This window comes from Chaetodon auriga, chromosome 14 (assembly GCF_051107435.1).
Source record: "Chaetodon auriga isolate fChaAug3 chromosome 14, fChaAug3.hap1, whole genome shotgun sequence".
Taxonomy (NCBI): domain Eukaryota; kingdom Metazoa; phylum Chordata; class Actinopteri; order Chaetodontiformes; family Chaetodontidae; genus Chaetodon; species Chaetodon auriga.
The window spans coordinates 11573179-11597487 of NC_135087.1; the positions used below are offsets into that span (position 1 = coordinate 11573179).

Sequence of the window (24309 nt, forward strand, 5' to 3'; positions counted from 1 at the left end):
GTGACCCAGAGTTCAGCTCAGCCATCCCAGCTGAGAAGAAGGTGAATTCAAAATTAACAGGTCTGCCATGATAGATCGTTAACCACTTTTTTCATTTGATATTCCATCCGGCAAGTCTGCATAAGAAAAAAGAAAAACCCTCTTCCACTCTTCCATCCCAAACAGGAATAGTCCACCTACGCTAAGGCTAAGGTAGCTTATTCAGTCAGAGACCAGCAGTAAGCCTTAGAAAACACATGGGATCCTGACAATTCATCTCAGTGACAGGCATTCTTATCCACTGCAATGTTTCATATGCGCACTAGTTAGAGGCTCAGTCATCCCTGATACCATCACGTCCACCACCCCCTCTGTAACCCTCAACCTCCCAGGGGTAGGCTGGATCTGTCTGGGGCTTAATGACAAAGCCAGGCTCCCTTCGCTCCACCTGCTCCCCAGACACCGAGCCTTTACTGTACTGCAGCCATGCTCGCCTGCCTCTTCAGATACAGGCTGCATTATTTATGTGGAGAAAACACTTCCAGGCCAGGCCAGCATCTGGCCCTCCTGAAATATTAATCTATCAAACCTGGCCCCATCACTCAAATACCACATCACCAGCACACAGGAGCAGTGTCAATACTGCACCACATGGAATCGTGTAAGAAATACAGTTTACCTGAGGAAAGTAACCCCCAAGTCCCTCGACATTTGTGCTACTGTGTCCCTGAGTTTTGTATTAGTGATTTAGCAGTGGTGTTTGAGAGTCACAGAGCACTTGCCTGTGAGGAGTAATAGGAGACATCATCCACTTTTTATAATAGAACCATAAAATAAAAGGCTTAATTCAGTGTCAGGATTTAATCTCATTGTATTGCACAATAAAGACATTTTAATACTTTGCAGACTTTGCAGATAAGCACAGCAACAACTGCCACTGCCCGTGTCAATTAAATTCTTGTTGGTTAATCTCTGCCAAGGATTATTGGCTATTTTTAGACTTATCACGAACTCCCTGTCGTCACTCACAGAGTTCAGTTGTGAGTAAACAATGGCTTCTAACGGGACGAAGAGGACCATTTTTTCTCAACAAAAACATTTTGAAAAGAGGCTGCAGAGAGTGACAGATCTTCGAAGCAGGGTGCTGTTGTTCTTACTTGATAACTGTTCCTTTGGCGCCCCCTGCTGTAGTGAGCATGACCCTGGTCGTGAGGCTGACACGCAAATCATCCTTGTCCAGACCCAGCAGATTAGCACAGTACTCCAGAGTCTGGCCTGACTGATTCTTCAAGACACAACCACCTGAAAAAGACAGAAAAGCCTTAAAACAACTACAGTCTGTTGTTCTAAAGATCAGACCATCAGCATACCACATCAGGACATCAGTACGCTCATTTAATCCACAGAGACTTTGAACTTTAAAGTCATAAATATTCGTAATTCCAGGATCTGTCTAACCTGAGGAGCTCCCTGTTTCTTCAAAGTCAATGTTGCCCAGATGCAGAACACCAGCAACCACCCTGAACAGGTCCAGCTTCTCAGTGTCGTCCAGACCAATCTTCTTCATGGCCACACACATCCTGTTGAAGTCACCCTGGTCATCAAGAAGAGGGTCCTTCAGAGCACCGACCTTCAGATGCTGCAACACGCATGAGTGTGTGAGAAAGAGTTGAGATCACAAGAGGAACAGACAACATGTGAGACTTCAATTCAAATCATGATTTACTCAAACAGGAAGCGAACCACGACTGGGAATGTTCTATATTTTATCAATCTCATGAAAAATCTGATTCTAAATTGAACTGGATGAGATCCAACAGCCCACGCTAAACTAAAAAAAGCCACATGTTCACTGTAACAACCAAAATATTTTTACATTAACGTGTGTTAAAAGAGCCTCCACTAGCAGCACACAGCAAGCAGAGTGAAATGTGACTGGAACAAACAACTTCAAGATTCATTAGGAGTCAAGATCATAGATTAATCATACAGTGATAATTAACAAGGGCTGCACAATTACTAACCATATACACCTGATTATATTCTGAGAGACCATTCACAGTTCTTGTACTGAGGGGAACAAAATTCTTTAATTGCATCTTTTTCATGTTTTATTTTCAGTGAGCCTTCAAAATAAAATGCCACACTTCAACAAATACTGATTGCAAACTATGAGAAACATATAATAACTGTGCAGCCCTGTATTGTGTGGAAAAAGCTCAATAAGCAAACACCCTTTGTATTTTTCTATCCAAGCGACAACCAGCCCCAACCAAACCAGGCACACACATGCAGAGGAAGAGGAAGCATGCACTCTTATTTCCTGTTTGCACTACAAACAGCAGCATGTAAAACCTGAGCGTCTCAGAGTTTACTTTAGGAAAAAAGAGCAGGGAGCACAAAGCCCTGATGAGAAAGAGAAGATCACCTTATTGTCCTATAAAACGCAGACACGAGGAAGAGCAGACAGATGTACAATGACTGAATTAGCAACATATTAATTACACACAATGTACTTACAGCCACACAGCTTAAAGCACTTCCATTATTAAGTTACTGATTTTGTAAGCACATGGTGGGCATGTTTAATAAAGACCCTTTAACAAATATGAAAAGGAGAAGTGGAACATGAGAACAAATTTTAATCTGCATTTAGGATCCAGTATTTCAAGAGGAAAATGCAAGCCACATGTTGTTTTGGAGGACGAACACACAGAGCAGTTAAAAAGCTGGTGACGATGAAACCAAAGCACAGCTAATCTAACACCAGCGGCTTATGAACTTCTGGAAACAAACAAACAAACAAAAAAAATCTATATGGATTGATCAGTATGATTACAATATTCAGTGCAAAAGCATAAGTAAGAATAGAAGGTCACGATTAAAAGAAACTCAATCGTTGCCCTTCTGTTATCAAACCAGGCTAAATAAACCCATTATGATCAAATCCATTAAGAGAACTAAAAGCAGCTCCTGTGTTTGCCACTCTCTCACGTGCTGCACCTGAAACTTTGATTAGCATAAAAGAAGATATTATTCTAAACAAGAAGTAGAGTGAACATGTATAATTAGTCCCTGAGAGAGCAACACGTCACACTTATTCTTCTAATTGTTTCATGATATTAATTACGCGTCTCCTGCAGGCTTTGCCTCACAACTCAAAAAGGCACTGGTTCTTTTTCTAGTCATACATAATTCATCTAATACACAGACCTGAACTAATTTCTTGGCGTGAAATATTCTTATTGACCAGTTCCTGCATATCACTTTGCATTTGCAGCTGATTTCCTTGAACGCAGCCTGAGATGTGCTTTCAGTCCAGTGCTTCGCTGTCGTTGTTGGGAAAAGAATAACATACATCTATCTGAAAGATTTACAGCACAGGAAAGATTCAGAGAGTGCTGCACTGCGATGCATTGTCTGCCTTTGCTCCTTGATATAGGCAAATGTTACACACGTGTCAAAAACAATCACGCATTAGCGCGAGTAAGCCAGAAAAGACCGTGACATTACCTCCGGACTCTTGCGGTTCTGCATGATTTGTTTGTCAGAGTCCTTGCTGGCAAAGTATCTGGTGCATCCTCGGTTCAGGTACTGCAACGGAGAAAAATCAGCTTAAAAACAGTGAAACATAATTAGTACTTTGATAAATTCAATTCAGACACAGCGTAAATGTATTTCACTTGTGCTGGCAAATGTACTGGGGATATTTGTATTGATTTCCATCATCTAAATGATTTACTTTGCTCTCTTCCAATATTGCTCCACAGCTGACTGGTACTGAATTGCATGAAGTAATTGCCTCTGTTGATGTGGGTGTCACCTCAGGGACCTGATATAATAACACCATGATAAACATCTAAAGGAACAGCTTGAGCTGCTTGTTGTTCTGTTAAGTGATGTTTTGTAGAGCATGTAGAGGAAAATAAAGGCTGGGGTAAACACCTTTATGCTCACTGACTTTGTCCCTGCTGAGTTGATAACTGCATCTAAAAGGAAAAGAATTCAATTGTGACATATTTTGTTGACATATTTTGTTATCGAGGGGATTCTGATTTCACTTGGGAGGACCCCTTGACCTCACTGAAATAAGCTCATGTGACATAGTGGGCTTCAATAGAAATGCCAACTTATGTCGACTCCACATAAGAAGAGCGCAAAATGCTGATTTCTGGCTCGCTCACAGCTCCTCAGGTTCATCTCTCTTTCAAATGACACAGCTGAAGTTATCTATTTTATTTTGGCTCATAATACAGTGTAATCTGTAGTCTTTTCTGAGACCCTGTTGTCTCTCTTAGCCCACTGACCCTGAAGCTGTCTGGAGAGTCCAGGTGCAGTTTCTTCTTTATGTCCTCGGAGGCTCCGGCGCACAGTCTGTAGAAGATGTGGTAGTTCCTCTCGTCATTGCTTTGCATGCAAATCCTTGACTTCTCTAGCAAATAATGTGAGACAAATCCACCCACAACTGCATTCTGGCGACAGGAGACAAGAATCTGGTGTTAAAATCTGATTTTCTAATGTCATGATCCACACACAGCAAAACAGTGATAATCTTTTTTACCTTCTCATTGAAGTGGATTTCCACAAACTTCCCAAAGCGACTACTGTTATTGTTCCGGACTGTTTTTGCATTTCCAAAGGCCTCAAGAAGAGGATTTGCTGAGATTTAAAGTGGGGAAAAAACAGAATGAGGATCACACTGCCCCCATACAGTACATGTAGTATTGATAATTAATAGCAATTTATTTTTTTTATTTGTTATTGTTTTACCTTCTACAATTCTCTCATCAATATCTTGGCCACTTCCATATGTTGTGGTGAGATATCTACAAGATGGGGATGAAATTCAGCAATGATGAACATATACAGTAAATCCCCAGATGATTGACACACAATAAAATCCACAGTTTAAAGATTTCTACAAGAGCTTTCCTTTGAAAAGCAGCTACAGCCGTTAGACCTACAGCTGCAGTAACAATAATAAAGTACTTGTTGCCTTTTTGACCAATTCGCGCCCTTGACTGTTCCCCTCATTTCTGTACTGTTTGAAGTGGCCCTCTAAAAACAGAGCAGTATGACAGGCAGTCAGAAAGTCATGTTTTTGCTGGTTAAACGCAACTGTATGCAGTTTATTGTTGTATTACCATCTTTACTCTCAATCTATTTTTCACAAGATATTTGCAAGACATTATCAGCAAGTCTCGATGCCATGCAGTCGAAGCACGGCGGTGAAATATCTTGGCTTGGAAAGAGAGCAGACATTTGATTTGCAAAACGTTGTATCCTGTGAACACATGGCCAGAAAGGAGGAGACAGAAGGTGAGCATGAAGGAAAGATGAAGGTGGGAGGTAGGATGATGCATGTGAGCTCATACCTGAGAACAAACTTGGTGTTTTCAGTCTTTCCCGCACCAGATTCACCAGAAACTATGATGGACTGGCTCATCTTGAGGACCTTCATGTCCCTGTAGGCTTTGTCGGCTAAAACAAAACAAAATAAAATAAAGACAATGCCCGACATAAGATGGAAAATAAAATCCACCGAATAAATGCAATAATAATGAAATAATGCACAATGTTTTTTAGCCTTTATGATAGCGACAGCTGAAGGTACGACAGGAAAGGGGGCAGAGAGAGAGAGGGGACAACACGCAGCACATGAGCCGCAGGCGGGAGTCGAACCAGCGGTCATTGCAGAGGACTGACAGCCTCAGCTGAGCTATAGGGGCGTCCCCCAACTCTGTACTTTAATACCGTATGCTATCCCCTCTTTTAACAGTGACTAGAAGGTGTGAGCTCTCACCTATAGCATAGACGTGAGGTGGCAGAGTTCCCAGTGACTTCCCGCGGTACGACTTGATGGAGTCAGGGCCGTACAGTTTGGGGACGTCAAAGTAAGGATTCACAGCTATCAAGATATTGGCCACATATGTCTGGAATAGATATAAATACAGTCACTGCATTTAGAGAAAGCTACTAGCAATGCACATAAATTATTGAATAATGAGAGGCAAAAACAAGCCGAGTGAAGGCTACTGACGCACACCTTTACTTGTTTCTCTCTCTCTTGCTTTTCTCATCTACCAGCTGTCCCTCATTTCCTAAGTGAGTGACTGGGATCAGGATTGGGTTCACCAGTCTGACTTTATGACACTTGTCTAGCTTCCCTCTTTACCACCTGGTACTTTCCCCCCAGGGAAGGAAGGATAAGGCTCCTCTCTCTTCCTGTTCTCAAAACTGTTACTGTATCCCCTTATGATGCAACTGGATAGTATTGATAAATAGAGGGAAACATACGTAGATGTGGTCTTTATTGTACCGCACTCTGACATTGTTGAGAAGAGTAGCTTCATTCAAGTACATAAGTGAACCTGAAAGCAACAGGGGGAAAAACAAGAGATCATGAGAACCTTTCTTGGAAAACTGACCTTGTTTAGAACAAAAACATTTGAAAATAGACTGTAAGAACTTACAGTTGTCATCTACGTGCTTGTTGACGTCATCCTCTGCGGGGAAGACTTGGCTCATCGGAGCAAGAAAGGTCTGTAACACAACATTCATATGATGTCATTTCCTGGGTGGATAGGCGTGCTACAAGTGGCACCGTCTCTACTTATCCTTGCCAAATTCAAGCACTAGATGATTCACTGTTTACTTCTTGTTTGTTGAAAAGCTTATGACGGAAAACAAATGTTTATTAGCATCCAAAAAACCAGACAGATTAAAAAAGCTAAGTGAGCATGCATAAACATGAATCATTCATCATGCTTAAAGATTGCAGTAATGATGTTTGGTGCGACATGTTCCCATGCTAAATTAGTTACTGATATTCTCACTCTATTGTTTAAGAGTCTGAGTTAATGGAAATAAACTCAATGGAACAAGCCGGCTGTGAGAGAAACAAGGGGGACATGGCAGGGTAATGAATAATTTGGAGGGAGAGAAACTGGATCTGAACACCTGAGTGAGTGAGCGAGTGAGTGTATGTGGTGCATGTGTGTGGTAGGGAAGATCTAGAGGGAACCAATCAATATGTATGTGGTTATTCCTTACAGTATATATCAATACAATAAACACTCTTTTGCTCTTTGCATATGTTCACTGCACTCCAGTCTGTGCTGTGATGCATGGCTTATTACCACAAACAGGCTGCAAGCATAAACAGGATCTGCTTTGTGCGCCTGCTACCGTATCTTGGCTCAATCTGGACATGCCCATCCACTATAATAACCATGTGAGAAATGTCTAACCAATAAAAAAGACAAAGATGAAGAGGCAGCCGGGCTGAGGGTCGTATACCGAGCTGGGACACTAATGAGCTCGGCACTGCTGTTAGAAAAAAAAAAAAAAAAAAAAGACACTCAATGGGCCTTTCATTCCCTCGTTGAATGGGGTAGAGTTTATGCCTTGCAATAAGTGATCACGAGCACCCAAAGTTCGGAGCTATTCCAAATGAGATTCACTTCAATCTCATTCACATTTTCTCCAGCTCAGAGCCGAACGACCTATATTCATCTTCACGAGTCATTTAGTGCGGTGGAGTCTTCATATCACACGGTTATCTGTCAGCTGGGTAACACAATTGGATTTGGCACAATTAGAAATATAATAGTACATAAATAATGGCAAAATAAGTCTCTAACAAGGTGAGACTGTATTGCAGTGCAAACCACAGGGTTGTCTGACTACACTGGCAGATATTTTGACAGTGCAAGGAATTCACACTCATGAACGTGACCCATTTTCACCAGAGAAACATAGAATTCCTCTGAATAAAACATCAAGAGAAAGCCAAAGCTATCACACTCAATAATCAACTGTTCTTATAGTTTTAACTGGTCAAACACAGGTGTATATAATAAAATGAATAAGGGCTGAATTCCATTTAGCTGCTTCGGTTTCAGGGTTCTGTCATTGTGCATTCTGGCTTACTGAGACACTGCCATGACTTAGACCTTTACCGCACGTATTCAGATATTTTGCAAAAGGAACATTTTCCTCTGCGTTTGGGCCTCTCATTCACACGCAATCAGTGTTTTAGTTTATTAAAACACAGATTTTTCAAAACACCTCAATTCGCTCTCACAACAACAACAATGGCTAGCACTGCTAGGTCGTGTGCCAGAAAGATGTTAAGTAACTACAAATAAATAAATAGTTAACTGCTTTTGTTTTTGTTTATAAGTCACTTCCACCGAAAGGAAAGCAATCTCACTGTGCACACACAGAATGTTCTTCTCTGGTGTTTGAGGGTCGACGTGTTTGTCTGAGCATTTGAAACAGGTTGTGCATTTTTTTCGTTTAAACAAAGACAGGGGATATATGCATTCTGGAAAATATGTGGTCGAGGCCCTGTTGGAACACTTGAATCAATAAACTGTGATGCTGAGTAAGAGCAGTGTGCAGGATCTTGTGATAGGATAACAGGCCAGAATGTCTGAGGTGGCAAACGTCTGTGCGTTAGCTGTGATGAGCACACCTCAGATGAAACAGATGCAGAGGCGACTGCAGGAGTACGTGTCCGCTGTAAACATCAGAGGCCTGCTTGCTGGGGACACGTGACGGCTCAGGTGTAACAGGTGGCCTTTACCTCCTAATGAGCAGCTCTCCCTCTAGGCAACACTATCAGCGCACCTGCTGCTGCTCTATTTATTTATTCATGCCTCTGTACATGTGGTCTCTCATGTTTCTCACATTTTACACATTGTTGCGTTAACGCCTCTCTACCTGAAAACGCACCTCACACAGATTGCTGCAAATGTAAAGAAAATAGGAGTTTTAAAATTTCTTGTGCATGAACTTGTGATTGCATGCCGTTGTGAGCACGCTCCTGGGATTAAGTCAAACAACACGTATTTACGTGACCCACTCAATGAATGTGCAGCTTGCAGAGCCACATGAAAGGAAAACAAGCATCAGCCCCTCACCCATTTCTCCAGTCAGCCTTACTTTGCCCGTAAATGGAAAGCAGTGCATGGGGTGGGTGCTTGTGCATGTGTGTGTTTGTGTGCGATGACCCACCTTGCCCCTCTGGTTCAGTGGTTCTATGGTGAGCGTGTCGGCTCCTATGTCAACGATCATGCCCAGCTGGAACCCATCGATGGGGTGGGGCGCCCACACTGGCTTCCCATCCTCCATGGCTCACCTCCAGTCAGCACAACCACACAACTGGGAGATGGGGAGAGACAGAAAGGAGAGTGAATAGAGGAAAGCTCATATGTGGCTTTACATAAACAGGCAAAGTCCAGCGCACAGTTTTGCATTTCTCCTGAAGAACTTCAAACTGAATTTGCTTCTAAGCTGGTCCTACGGCCTCCTCCCCAGAGCTTGTGTAGCTACACAACAGATGCTTTACCTGTTCATCTTCCTCTTTTCTGCTGACAAACACGAGTTGATATCAGCACTGGCAACCTAACCACTGAGAAAACATTAATCCTGTGGGGGTGATTTCTCACTGTCACAGGCTTTTATTGAGCACCTGATCCTCATGTGCATGGCAGCATTTTCCTGCATACCTTCATTTTGCGAGTCTTAACTAAACCTTACAAGTCATGAAAATGCGAGAACCTTAAATGAAATCATGTGAGAATATTTTTACTGTCAAACTGATCTACAGTGGCATTCCTCCTTCATTTGCTTCACTTTCCATGAACCTGGTATTCCCACTACTGATCTTGCAAGAGAGGATTTTCAACTGAGATGCAACTGGAGTCGTCTCTTGAGGGATTCCTGCCATCGCCAGTGAGGACAACACTATCCCCAAGTGACCTGACATACACTGCCGTGCTAAACAATCCAGTTTGGAGACTCTCAAATCTGTCCGTGTGTGTGTGTCCAAGCTAAAGCAGGTAACCTTGAGACAATGCGATCAAACTATGACATTTTGGGGAGCATTGTCGAGTGTAGATTTTCTTCACTGTCAACCATCTGGGCATAATTTGGACGTCCAACTAAGAGAAAGACATACTACCAGCTGGCTCTTTTAAGCACTGCTTATTTACATCTTTATACATTCAGCTGCACATTAAAATTGGAAGACTTTACTCTCTGATTGACAGCAACAGTTGGACCCAGACAGATGCAGAGTGGGTAATTTCTGCCTGAATCTTCTGTTGACAATCTCAGAGCATCTTCAGTCAAATGTGAAAGCTGTGTTTTCACATGCGTGTCATGAGCAGTTCTTGACAGTTAATCCTACAACCGCACACAGTTCTCCAAAGCAAAAGTGCTGACAGTATGCCTGAGGATCCTATTAGCTTCAGGGATTGAGGTCATATGTCAGAGAGGATAGGTGCTGGAAACTGCTGATGCAGCCTTCAACAAGGACTCAAAGTTCAACAGGTACATCAACTCAGCATAATGGGGGATCCAGTCATAGGGAGACAGCTGTTGCCTGTGGACACCTTCTCCATTGATTCTTTGTCTTTCTTTTGGACCCAGATGAGGCAAGACAACAATGATTGTGATCAATGCCTTTGCGTTACATAAAAACTGCCCCGTGTGTTAGTGATTAGAGTAATTAAGTTGCGGAAGGCAGGTTTTACTGCTTTATGATGAAGCACATATTCTGTCAGGTTAATACACCTACATCTGGCTTGTGTAAATACACTACAGCCATTTCCAGCCACTCCCTCGCTGTCAGGACTTTGTAACAGAAGGCTCAGATGAACCTTCTGTTACAGATGTGTTACAACGGAGATGAAAGTACCGCTGCTTGAAAGCTATTGTCCTGGCAAAAACACCAGAATGTACTTTTTAAACAACATTTAATCACTTTCTTTATTTCAGGACAGGAGAACACAGGTATATTACACATTTTAATGTACCTGTGCTAATGACATATAAAGAAATGTTTAAAAAGTGTAGTAAATGTTAAACAATTTATTCATAGAAACACAAACAAATGAAAACCTGGCTTGCATTTAAGTAAAATGCAGATCCGACGTGAAAGTGAATGAAAGATCACACAAGCAGACATGCTGTTGTCTCAGTTTACTGCTGTATGACCCATCTATTGTTTCAACAATAACCCTCGTTTACGACAGGTGACTTTGCCCGGTGTGGGTCAAAAGCCGAGCAAGAGGATGATTTCACACATCAAAGAACCCACAGTCAGAACAAAATTTCATTTCATTAGCTACTGCAGCGGAAGTTTCTTGAACCTTGGTTGAAGAAAGCAAAGCAAATGAATCGTCTTCGCACTGACAGGATGCAAAGAAAGAAAACAGGAATATACATGAATCTGATTCGACAACATGCACTAGAGCTGGCTGCAACAATGAAAAGGCCCTATCTGTAAGCTGTGTCCATACTACATGTATGCCATTATGCAAATGTGCAGAGGTGATAATAAAACTGTGCGGTTGCTGATGGTGAAATGACTGCATTCAAACCACATTCAAACATAATCAGGAGTTTAACAAATGCACCAGAAGGAGGGAGGATAAGATTACTTTCGCAGTGTGTTATCTTCAGCCTTCAAGAGTGAGATCAAGGCGGCGGGGGGGGGGGGGGGTCCTCAAGACTATCTTTGTGAGATGACTGATAACCACAAAGCTTTCCCACAGTTCCCTACTTCATGACGTCCAATGGCTGCACATGCTATAATGGAAATATTCCAGTTATCTGTTAATAATGTACATCACTGCACAAATACCCAAGAGCTTTCAAAGCAAGCCTCCAAACAATCTGATACACCACTTGAGGAGACGTCCTTCAGCCCAGACATCTACATCTCAAAGCAAAGGCCTCACTGACTTCTCAACAAAATACAAACCAGTCCCTCACGAGTAACTTTGACTCTGCAGCCCTAAATCCTCTTAGCATTTGACCCTAATCCAGACGGGGAGGTGAGACGCTTCAAGTGAGATTCAAGCTTAACAAACAAAAGTCAGTGATCAGTTGGGAGACAATGCAAATCACATGTCCCACAGAGCACAGAGAGAAGGAAACATTAACGTACACACACATGAAGGGGCTCACAGTTAAAGCAGGACACACACGCCTCGTTTCCTGCCTCTTGTTTCCTGTTCTCTACCAGGCAAAAAGGGATGTGGAAAATACAGTGGATATCAACAACAGGCCAACAGGAGGAAGAGAGTATGGACAGATCACACCACCTCTAAAAACAAGTCAGACTTCTGGTTTCAGAAGGTGACTTGGCTGAGGGGTGACAACATATGGGGAAACGGCACAATTAAGCACACAGAGGGTATTAGACAGTCGAATAAGACATAAATAAGCCTTATGTAACCATGTTTATCAGGCTATCAAATGGCAGGGATTCAATGAATATGACACAGCAAAACCATGAGATGCTATTGGGACAAAACAGTAACACTTGCTGTGATGTCATGCAGGTGAGAAGAGGTGGAACATTTTACTGTGTTAATAGAGTCAGTTCAAGACTACCTCAGTTAAACACCTTCTGTACCAAAGACTAACGGTACTAAGCCCCTTCTAAATACTTTTACCACTACTGTAAGAGCACAGTAACACTGTACTAACGCGGGCAAGGCTTGATAGTGATTAAATGAAACTATAGGTAGCACACAAGGAAGACTGCAGCAACGGCACTCACTCCCTTCATGTTAAATACAAAGTACCTCGCGCTGTTTCTGACCCTGGCTACTCGCTAAAAAATGTTGAAAGTTAGTCAAAAGCGGAGACACTTACGACTCGTGTCCGTCACTCAGTCAAATGAACGTTCAGGGAGAGTTTTAAGTCCCTCATGCGGATGGGCAGTTGTAGCAGCAGTCCAACTTTGCGGGTCTCTCTTCCCGGGGCACGAGAGCAGGGACGGAGCAGGAGGCTGTGTGGATGACAGGCTGCGCTCGCGCTCCGGTGATCTCAGCTGACGTCACTGACTGTACACAAGTGAAGGTGCGTTGAGGTGCTGCTCGTAAGACCCTGTGTCAGGTAGTTTTGTTTTGTTTTGTTTTTTAAACTAGTCTGTGGTTTAGTGTAATTTGTTTAATTTGGGGGCAGTATTGGGACAGTAATCTTTCAAAAAACGTATTTAATATCACAGACATATCTACAAATTTGGCTTTTTCCTGCCTCGCGCAACAGTGAGGACAGCAAAGTGTTTGTTAGTATGACTTTGTTATGACATCCTATTAAAAAATAAATACACAAAAAATAATAACTGTTCTCATTTAGCAGGTAAATGATTCGTGCGACCACTCATAGTCATAGAATGTGCAGTATTTTTTTGTTTAAACATAAAACTGGTGTTAGAAGATAAACTGAGCACACACACACACACAAGTACCTCACTGAAACGACAGCAAATGTTGCCTTGAGAGTCATGAATATTTGAAAGGCAGGTAATATAAAACTTTTGGGGGGATTTTTGAAGGAGACACCCAATCCACCACTGAAAGCCACCATTAGGTTTGTAAATCTAATTAGGATATCTGATACTCCTGTATTGGCCCATATCTCATTACTGACTCGAGATGACAGCATGTAAACATTAACATGACATTTTTTTTGTTCACAAGTTGAAAGTCATCCTGAATCCTAAATAATGCACAACAATGATAAGCAACACTTGACCATATCAAATGGTGACATATTTCATTTTGAGATTCGAGAGTACATGAACAGTGCAAGTATGAATGGAAATGATTCACCATCCAGCATCTTGTTTCTTTATTCCTTTTTTATTCTGGTCAAGATGAATAAACACAAGCAATTATCAGGAACTAAGTCTATTTAAAGCCTGAAAATATATTCTTTTGTAAGTCTTTGTTTGATCATGTATTATGTTGCAGCATTTCTAACAGAATTTACGCAAATAAAACGGATGAGCAATTGTATTTTAAGCTCCAGACCAGTAGTTTTTGTAGCGCTTATACGGTTCACTTGCATGGACAATGGCTCCCTCAGGTGGCAACAAAGGGGACATGCAGATCTGTACATCTGAAGCCAAATCCCAAACCAATTAACTTGCTTATGGCAGGGAAGAGTAAAGACAAGGGAGGGGATGCACTTGAGAGTTGATGATCACAAGAAACAGGGACACTCGGGGGAAATGATGGCAGCAGAAACGCTACACAAGCGTGAAAAATGAAAGTTAAACTCGGATTGGCTCTTTGACACAGACTTACGTAACAGTTGCAGTCGTGCCTTTGAAAATATGATAATGATAGACTGAACTCCTGTGACATATCATAAAAAAACAAAACAAAACAGAAGTACAGTAATTGTTAAGAGATGTACATTTTAGCTTCAGGGTAGTATCTTCATGTTCCCCAGAAACACACACATCAGACTGCAACTTATTATTGTTATTGTTATTATGATTATTACTATTACGTTAAAATGGCCTCCCTGCATAAAACCTCAGCGAACGACTTCTCATATCCCGCTGTTAAACTCTGCAAAGTAAAAATCTGTGCTTTCCTACATATATTTAAGTTTATGGCATCATTAATCTTGTGCAAGCACCTAAAAATAAAAAGTGCATTTTAAAAGAACACAGAGAATGAAGTTGTAATCACATGACACAGACCACAGAATACAAGAGGAGAACTGGTACTCTCGCATTATTTAGCCACCACAGTGAAATGCATTAGCCACCGTCACACACAGCACATTATAGAAATCTATTCAATGAAACAATTCAGGCAACCCAAACAGTCTGTGGCACTGGTGGAGCAAAACTACAGATACACACGTTCAGGGCGGTTATGCCACGTGTTAATTTTCAGTGAGATTATTTAAAAGGTTTTGTAGATGAAATGACTTTTCCATATATCAGACAGAGTTCGCAGTTGAGTCAGTGTATCCATCGGGCCTCTCCGCTGTCAATCACTCCACTACTTTCCCAGCCAATTATCTGTCGGGCCCCAGCTGCTTTGGACTTTATCTGTGAACTGTTTATGAAAGGCCTATCACACACATTCTGCGGTGCCTGTGGAGGAACATGAAATGTTTCTGTAAGACCACCAGTGTTCAAAGCTCCTGCAAGTCTTTGCAAGCTGGCAATACATCGCTACTCCTGTCTGGAAATACCTCTACAGGTAGGCCACCCAGATTTTGAAATGCACTATACTGTTAAACCAGTGCTATCTGCTTTTTTTTTTTCTCAAGGGTTACATTTATTCCTAATAAGAATGCTGGCAAGTTTATAACAACAACAACAACAAGAAAATGTAGATGATATTTACAGATTAGTTTCAAACATTTTTTCTTAAGCTTGTATCTATGGCTTAAAACGTGTCGAGTGGGTTTTTGCAACTACCATGAATAAGCCTTTTGCAAAACTCTTTTTGGGTATGCGTGTATTCTTATTAAAATGGGATGTTTGCTTATCGGAGAAGGGCGTGTTCTCTCCAGAACTCAGTAGCCGACAAACTGGATGTAATGGATAATAACTACTGTGGAATCTTAATGTTTTGTTGCTGAAACCAGCCTTTACTTCTGTTTCCTCTCTTTTCCCTCTTGAGTTATATGACTTACTCGTTCTTGTTTCTCCAGTGTAGCCCAACCAGCCCATGTAAAGGATGATAGGAGAGAAGCTCTTAATGCCCATGATACTAATATCGGTGCTGAGTTTACTGACACTACAGACATCATATGGAGAGCACTTGGCAGAGGAGTCCTGCACTGTTCAAATCCTGGTCCCTGGACTCAAAGGCATGCATACTCTCTTAGGCACACCATACAAAGAAAACTAAAGAACAGACTGTCTTTGTATTTTTTCCTTATTTTTCTGTCTCTGTCTTCTTTTGCAAAAGGAGAACCAGGAGAGAAAGGACAAAAAGGAGCACCGGGGAGACCGGGAAGGGTTGGCCCTCCTGGAGAGATCGGTATCATTTTTGCACTTGAGACAAATTGAGATGACTGCAGAATATTTTTATATCTCAGTGAAGGGGAAAGCTTATGCATTTTACTCATTTCCACACTATTACTAAGACGAAACAAACAAACAAAAAAGAACTGGGGTAAAGATCACATTGCTTGGACTGATAACGCGCTGTTACATCACGGCCAGGCCATCCAGAGATGGCCAAGTGTTTACATTTGGATGAGAGGTTGGAGGAGAAATGATTTGCAGAATCTACTGCTGTGGACAAGTGTTTACTGAAGACCTTAATGAGGAGTGAAGGGTGTTCACATACTTTTTAAAGGAGATTAAACAGACTCAGCATGTTAATTAATGTACCTTAATGGAAATAGTTGGAGCATTTAAATTTCATTAACTTAATTTGCTAATTTTAAAGTGCAGACATTTCGTCTAACAAGAGACAATTGCTTTTTAAATAGATTGAATAGTGACAAAATGTGTTCCTTTTCAGGTCAACCTGGGCTTAAAGGTCAGAAAGGCATAATGGGACGTTATGGAAAAGTGGGTCCAAGTGGACTGAAAGGTAATTAAAAAATGCAGAAATCTACTTCACATGAAGCTGTTTAGAAATGAATTCAGAGTTCGTGTCTTATGAATAATTACATTTCATATCTCAGGGGTTAAGGGAGACATGGGGGACCCAGGTCCAAGGGGCCCTAATGGAGATCCAGGTGAGATATTAAATCGTGTTATGCAGTTTGTCAAGCAGATTACTGCAGGATTAGACAGACACATTTGGAGAAATCTGAGAACTAATTAAGAGAGCAGTGTGGTAATCCCCCACATTTTTGCCTTATCAGGTGTTCCATGTGAGTGCACACCAATGAGGAAGATGATTGGAGAAATGGACATTCTTGTGGCCCAGCTCTCCTCGGAGCTGAAATTCATTAAAAATGGTATGATCTTAGCGTTTTTCATTCACTCTACTTGCGTGTTTTGAAAACAGTTTGACATAAACTTCCGTCATGATCAGATCTTGCATCCCATGCTACTGCCTCCACTTGTCATCCTCATAGAACTGCAAATTGCTGGGCACGTCAATGTGAAATTTATAGAAATACAAGTGCTCATTTTTCAGCACTGCCCTCCCCTGCAGCTGTTGCTGGCATAAAAGAGACAGACACTAAGGTCTATCTGTTGGTGAAGGAGGAGAAGCGCTACTCCGACGCAGAGGTGTACTGTCAGACGAGGGGAGGGCACCTGGCCATGCCCAAGGATGAGGGAGCCAACACGGCCATCGCAGGGTACATCACCGAAGCGGGCCTGAACAGAGTCTACATCGGCATTCACGACCTGCACCGCGAGGGTGTTTTCACCTACGTGGATCTCTCTCCCATGACTACTTTCAGCAAGTGGAGAAAAGGAGAGCCCAACAACGCCTATGATGATGAGGACTGTGTTGAAATGGTGGCCTCCGGGGAGTGGACGGATGTGGCCTGCCACCCTACCATGTATTTTGTTTGTGAATTTGACAAAGACGGTGTCTGAGTTCAGTCTATGCTAAAGAGACTGCTTAAAGAATGTATAAATATAATGCGACAAAAGTTAGATGTGTTGTTTGTGCTAGATCTTCCACCTGTAAATAGGATGACAAAATGACGCGCAAGTGGTGCAAACTAGTATATTTTTTACTTTGTCTTCTCCTTAAGCTCATAAGCTATTTAAAACACTCAGAGTTTCTCTCCTTTTGTGAGATTTCTACTTATTTTAAGCGCATCCTTAATCTCATACTCTGTGATTCATTAGCGTTTCAAACAGCACGGCAGGCAATGTATTGAGTTTTTATGTTATGAAAACTGTCCACTGAGCAATATTTGCAACGGTGCCATCAACAAGCTAGACAAATAAGCAAATGTAGAAGGCTGTAGTTTGTGCATAAAATATGAAATTAAAAAAAGATTTTGGTTCCAGTCGAGTGCCTTTAATCAGAGAAATGGAAAACAATATTCATATTCATTTTTAAGTTATGCAGCGGTTGTTGTAAAATAAATTTTCACTGATAATTTAAAAAAGAGAGACAGCCTGTGCATTGTTTTCATTACTTCATTATTTTCTGCCCCTGAGCTGATGGAGTGCAGCAGCTGAATCACAGCCTCCACCTAGTGGATGAAAGATGAACTGCATGGTGACGACTCTTCACACTGGGATGCAAAGTTTGCTCCACAGGCCTTTATTTCACTGGAGACATTTTGTGTCGTCATTGAAGGAAAAGCACAGTTAATAACATTAACAATGGCTTGGCTCTATTTAAACGTACTCAGTCCATGACAGTGAGCCAATACAAACAATAATAGGACCCTGAAATCAAAGCACCAAAAAAATTCAAGCATCACTAATTTTGCTATTTACAGCTGTAAAATATATTCAGTGAAAACAACCCGTGCTCCTGATTAAAAGGTGTCCACACAGTCTGCAGCTATCGAAAACAAAATTCATGGTATTAAGGTGAATTTTGAACTTGGGCCTCTGTTGGTTATTCAATTTTCAAAGCTGTTACCATGTGGCACTGGATGTCATGTCACTTCTGCAAGAAGAGAATAAAGAAAAATCAGCTTTGCTTGTGTGTTATGATGACAGAACTGCATTCATGGCATGTGTTCGACCTCAATGATGCACACATTGATGAGTAACACTGAATGTAAACTTTGTTTACCATAAAACTCCAAAGGGAACATTTAACCACCAGAGCAAAGGGATCACATAATGTGACATGATGTGCTGCAGTTACACACTATAACTGTAACACACGGCCATTTGAGCAAAACAACACATGGATTTTAAAGCTGTACAGCAGATTTAACTGAGGTTTTTTAAGGGATATTTATATGAACTTAAATGTTGGGGATTATCTAGATTATTATTTCTTTGGGGAAAACTTTTAAATCTATGTTAAGCAGTGAATTAAACCTGATGATATGGCCACACTGGCATACAGTGTTCAGCTAAATTAACACTGACAGTTGGCTGTGGCATGACTATTATTTAAAAATAATGTATAGTCTGAACACAAGAGAGTTTCAAATAATTACACTTGGTAACAATATGACAGCAAAAGGTTAGCTGAATGACAAAAACAAGACAATACATACATTAGCTGAATATGACATTTTCATCTTTGCAAATCCTCAAAGGTTTAGTTGTGTGATTAATAGAAGTTGTCTTACAGCCCTGGCTGCTTTTGTTTTTTTAGGACGGGCATCCCAGCTGAGATTAAATCCTATCAAGTCCTTCTAAGAAGAGAAATTTGAATATGCATGAAGCAGTTCTCCTTATAAAGCACAGCACCAGTCCCTTAAGAAATGAATAATTAATGCTGAGATGAATTATGCATTTAATTGACCAGGACTTGTCTGGCATAAACCAATTAGGTGCCATTGTTGGTGCAATCTCTGGTTACCTTTGTGGTAAACAGTTTGGACAGCTCTGTCTAACAGTGGACAGGCAGATGTTCTGTGGTGAAAAAAAATTGGCCTGCAAATGAGAGATATGGCCACAGTGCATGGAAATGAGAAACACGTCTGATGTTACATCTACGGCCACCACGGAAATATCAGTTTCCTGCTGTGGAAGTGGTGCTTTAGCTTGTAAGGCAAGGTACAAGAATGTGTCAACATGTCACCTGTCAGCTTTTGGTGAAGGAGCAAAGAAAAGTGGAGTGGCACAGGGGTGAAAGATATAAGACACATACAAATCTGTATGAATAAACAATGATCTTGCAGTGCAAAATGCAGACAATCAAGGCTGAATCTGGTTCCTTTAATGGAGGTCCAGTAGTCCATGGGTCACAGAAACATGGAGTCAGGGCCACTGACCACCTGTTAAATAATTAATTAAATAAAAACCGCACAGCCTATAACACGGAATGCAAAGAAATAGTTCCAATACAGGTGAAAAATGTCAAGTTCAAAGTTATTTTGAGGTACTAAAACCCAAATAAACGACACAACGGAAGTCATTAAATGTCCTTGATCTGATAGGACCACTGATAAATGCTGGTTGCCTTAAAAACACGGAAGTTTCAGAATTAACGTTAGCTGCACTCAAATGTGTGTAAACTAAGTTAGCAAACAACAGCACACACGGTGAACAGGTTTCATGACGCTCCATCTCTGGTGTGAGATAATTGGTTTCCATATCAGATGTTATCTCCAGTTACGTCTCCGGGGACTCAACACAGCTACCGCTGACACATTTAATTTTGACACCAAGCGCCATTATTGTTTTAACTGCTTCGGTTAGCTAACCTAGCATGCCGGGCGCAGCGGGGAGAGGCGATCCGCCGCCGACCAAAACAATAATTGTCTACAGGAACGGAGACGCTTTTTATCCCGGAAAGAAAGTAGTTGTGAACCCGCGGCAGGTGACAAATTTGGATAATTTTTTGACCTCTTTGACCAGAGGGATTGCGGCGCCGTTTGGCGCCGTGAGGAGGCTGTACTCCCCCAGAGAGGGCCGCAAAGTTCAGCGTTTGGACGACTTGAAGCATGGGAGCGTGTATGTTGCAGCCGGAAATGAGAAGTTCAAAAGGCTCGAGTAGGTACCATGCTGTAAGGTGTGTACGTGTGTATATGTGTGTGTGAGAGGGTGGGTGGTCAGGTCACATTAAGGAGGATGCTCTCCACCCTGCGACCTGACGAAGGGCATCGTTGCGGCTGGTATGCAAACGTTAAGATAGCTACATACTTGGGATTCTCTGTAACGTTTGTTTCTTTTGTTGGCTCTGCATTCGGTACTCCACAGTTTCATTAACCTACAATTGCCTCAGGGTTTAAATGGCCTCTATATATGCATACAGTATCTTAAATAAACTCTAAATGTGCGTTTACAGTCTATTATTGAAAATCAGCTGTAGCACCTGAACCCTGGGTTTGAGTCGTTTATATGATTTTTTTTAATGCCTTCCAGCTATTGTGAGATAACAACCAAGAAGCCACAGAAGAAGGAAAAAGAACCGGTAAGACCAATGTTTTATAAGTTGTACTGAAACTGATTAAACTATGTCCAGCCTTATTTACAGGCGCTAATCTGCTGCATGTGTGACCATACTGTCACACAGAGAGCATGCCTGAGTGCGAGGTTGCAGGTGAATGAAGCCTAAACCTTGTTGCCTGTACAGTTGTCTGAATGTCAATAATCACAACCAAATGTTGATATTAACAAAAAAAAAAAAAGTTCATTCCTTATTCACCCAATGACCGCTCGTCTTGAAATCTTGCAGATCCGACCTGTTGTTCACAGCAGAATAGTAGCTTCTGCTCGCTGGAGGAGAACTACTGATGGCTCTTGCACAGTACAGTGAGTGCTTATTTAAAGATGGATACAGTTACGCTGAATGTAAAAAAGGAAAATGTTCTTTGTTGCATTATTTTAGTAAAGAATGTTTTCTTCCTATTGTCTTTTCAAAAATTGAATAACAATCTCATTTTGCCTCTTTGTTTTTGTTATCGTTGTGTTTCATAGTGTCTTTACCAATGGAGAGGTCTTGGTTCCTCCAGCTCGAATACGGATCCCTAAGCATACTCTTACAAGCTGGGAAAGTGTTTTAACCATGGTGACAGAAAAAGTGTGTCTTCGTACTGGTGCGGTGTACAGGTAATGTACATCAGGAACCCTTATGGTTCTAAATTAGCCTTGTACATCTGCTGGTACCGAGTACCGATCTGATGCCAGTGTTTTATTAATGAGGTGGACTTTACCCAAGCATTTCTCTCCAAACTTTGTTAAACAAAATGTGCAAACAAACTGGTCAGGTGTTAAAATTCCAATATGAAACAAAGATAACTGCATCAAATGAGAACAAAATGTAAACTTTGAATCACAATTAAGTCACAGTCTAGCACAAACGATGTACAGGTATTAGTTGTTAAAAGTTAACCAGTTACAATACAAACTTTAGCAGAGTGAAAGTAGTTTTCCAACTGTTAAGTGACTGCAGACAATATGTGGTTGTGATGTGTTCATGTGAATTAATTCAAAACTGCTTGTCAGGATTTTTTAGAACTATTCAAACCTCTCAAACAATATTTGTTACATCTAATATGGCTCTTCAATATCCTAATTACTCCTCATATGTCTAAGTATAGTTCAGCCACAAAACATTGTTCCAATTTGTGGTCCTCCTTTGTGCTCCCAGGCTTTTCACATTAGATGGACGTCCTGTCTGCGGCGCCGCTGATCTGGAGAACAACCGGCACTACGTCGCAGTTGGTGCAGAAAGGTTTAAAGCTCTCCCATATGAGTGGTGCATCCCCTGCACGGATTTAATCAGGGAAAACAACATGTCAGAAGGGTAAAAGACCTTTGAGTTTTTTTTGTCTACATATTGTAAACAAAAACTGGATTCCAAATATGATGTGAAAGGGAAAGAGAAGGTATGTATGTCAATTTTGGTTTCTCTTTTTTCCCCCGCAGTCATGACACCCTGCCTGCTATTAGAAAGACAAGGCACGCAAAGGACGTGGTGAGTGCTGTCGCTTCAGAGTTGGGTGCAGTTTGCCATCTGGCCGCTCACTTTCTCAGAACATGCTAAATTCCCTCTAGTTTATTGCTGTAACACCTTGGTATCATCACAGTTGAAAAGCACATCTTTGCACACACAGCATTTCAATTAACATTTCCCATGTGCGAGACTTGTTGTGGGGGTGCAGTTCGTTATGAAACAGCGCGATCATCAATCACTGTCTGCGGGAGGCATCGAGTTACCTTTGCTTTCCACTTTGATGGGTAATCCCCACAGAGACGGGCTGGCCCACTTGATCAAGTGCAGTGAGCCTCATAGACAGATCATATGCACCAGGGGGACTTCACCGACTGAAAACATAAAAAAAAATCTCTTATTCAAACCAGAACCGGGACAATTTGTATTGTGATTAAGTAGACAGTGAAGTGCTTTGAATCCATATGAGGATTGCGCTGCTGAGGGCCTGAGATGAACACCAAATCACACAGCGAAGATGAGAACATGCCCAGTCAGCAGGTTGAGGTGGAAATGGGGGGGGTGGCGCGCCCTGTGAGAGATGTGTCTGACATCTGATTTTTCTAACCATGAAAGATGACAATACTGTGGCAGATGCCAATTTTTTATTATTTTTTTTTGGATGGAGAAAAATGTCCCATGCCTTATCCTACCTATATCTGTTGTTGACTACCATCATATTCACAAATATGATGAGTCTTTATTAATAGTATATTAGAATCAGTGTATATGCTGTTTCTTATTTGTAATATTTTTTTTACCTCATTAAAAACTACCCAAGCATTAAACAATATACAGCATGTAATCGACACACTGTTATCAAACTTTGCCTAACTGAGGCTCAGTGTGCAGGTGGAAAAATCTGAATCAACACTGCCAAGACCGCAGCCTTTGCCATTTCACACAGTACCATGAGGTGGAGACAGAGACAGAGCTATGGCTGTGTTTTGCATCCACCAGCTCAGAGTAGTATTAGTCATTTAATGGACATGATGCTGCCGCATTTTACTCCCTTTGCCTCTATGTCTGATCCTCATGAATTTGTAAACATGATTTGACCGGTTAATAAGGACCTTTCAGAGGGGAAATATACATGTTACGAAAATTGCCCACTCTGTCTTGATCTGTCAGCTGTTTAGCTTACTGATTACACATACATTTATAGGGTCATGTCCGTCATTAATTTCAGTTTGACCTCACAAAACAACAGCAGTCTGGTTTGAAATGCCTGTAAAAAGATCCTTTAAACATGCCCACTCAGGCTGTGTAAAATGTAACCTTGCTCCTGCAACCTCGCTGTATGGGGAACGGTGTCAGTCCTGTCCTATCTGCACCGGTGGCGGAGCGTTTCTGCGCCGCTGAATGGGACATCTGGTCAGGAGCAACCACTCAAGTCTAAACTGACGGCTCTGCAGGGTGTGATATTGAAGCTTTTCAGCATGCCATGTTCCCGTTGGAAGCAAGCGTTATATGCTGAGTTAGGCGTTCGCAGACATGATGAGGTAGAAACTTTTGAGGTAGACATGGCATAAAGAGAAGATTAATAGGGGGGAGAGGAATACAAAGAGACAAAGAGGAAAAAAAGAGAATAGTGATGTGCATCAAAGGGCAGTACTTTCATATTATCGTAATAATAATGAGCAGTGCAATTGTGCTTCACATGTACTTCACACAAACAGCCCAGAAAGGCTGACTAAACCTTTTAATAGCTGCTCTCCCTGACATCAGTGATGACTCGCTGCTCTTTCTGGATGATCTCATTGGTGAGAGGAAGTAGCAATGCCCCGTGGAAAACTATACCCCCTCGCTGCTGCCAGCATGTCTGCTCACTGAGGACCCGGCCCTGGGAGTGGCTCCTGCTGATACCACAGCCAGTATAGCTGGAGGCTGGTTGGTCCAATTGGTTGGGAGCCCCGTTTTCCCCCTGGCTATCATATCGCAGTGTCCTCTTGCTGACTCCTGTTCTCTGCCACTTGAGAGGGCCACAGATTAGTCGCCG

General features: G+C 41.7%; 3 protein-coding genes across 3 annotated transcripts in view; 2 read left to right on the forward strand and 1 right to left on the reverse strand.

Annotated features, from left to right (window-relative positions):
- The window catches only part of myo6b (myosin VIb), a 36890-nt gene extending 24126 nt beyond the window's left edge, over window positions 1-12764 (reverse strand). The window contains exons 1-12 of the mRNA XM_076749378.1: window positions 12655-12764; window positions 9001-9147; window positions 6453-6522; window positions 6277-6350; window positions 5783-5912; window positions 5355-5460; window positions 4750-4805; window positions 4541-4638; window positions 4287-4451; window positions 3493-3573; window positions 1438-1618; window positions 1137-1281 (exon numbers count right to left, since the gene is read on the reverse strand). Of these exons, the coding sequence (XP_076605493.1) occupies window positions 1137-1281; window positions 1438-1618; window positions 3493-3573; window positions 4287-4451; window positions 4541-4638; window positions 4750-4805; window positions 5355-5460; window positions 5783-5912; window positions 6277-6350; window positions 6453-6522; window positions 9001-9117 (1223 nt within the window). The 5' untranslated portion in view covers window positions 9118-9147; window positions 12655-12764. The remainder of the gene's footprint in view (window positions 1-1136; window positions 1282-1437; window positions 1619-3492; window positions 3574-4286; window positions 4452-4540; window positions 4639-4749; window positions 4806-5354; window positions 5461-5782; window positions 5913-6276; window positions 6351-6452; window positions 6523-9000; window positions 9148-12654) is intronic.
- Window positions 12765-15491: 2727 nt separating this feature from the next.
- colec11 (collectin sub-family member 11) lies at window positions 15492-17323 on the forward strand. The gene is made up of 6 exons (XM_076749279.1): window positions 15492-15624; window positions 15726-15797; window positions 16287-16358; window positions 16453-16506; window positions 16636-16731; window positions 16932-17323. Exons 1-6 carry the CDS (start codon window positions 15492-15494, stop codon window positions 17321-17323), a joined length of 819 nt encoding a protein of 272 aa, XP_076605394.1.
- A 2761-nt stretch (window positions 17324-20084) lies between these two features.
- The window catches only part of dcdc2c (doublecortin domain containing 2C), a 31964-nt gene continuing 27739 nt past the window's right edge, over window positions 20085-24309 (forward strand). Inside the window, exons 1-6 of the mRNA XM_076749080.1 lie at window positions 20085-20368; window positions 20741-20789; window positions 21054-21130; window positions 21296-21427; window positions 21969-22115; window positions 22247-22295. Of these exons, the coding sequence (XP_076605195.1) occupies window positions 20085-20368; window positions 20741-20789; window positions 21054-21130; window positions 21296-21427; window positions 21969-22115; window positions 22247-22295 (738 nt within the window). The remainder of the gene's footprint in view (window positions 20369-20740; window positions 20790-21053; window positions 21131-21295; window positions 21428-21968; window positions 22116-22246; window positions 22296-24309) is intronic.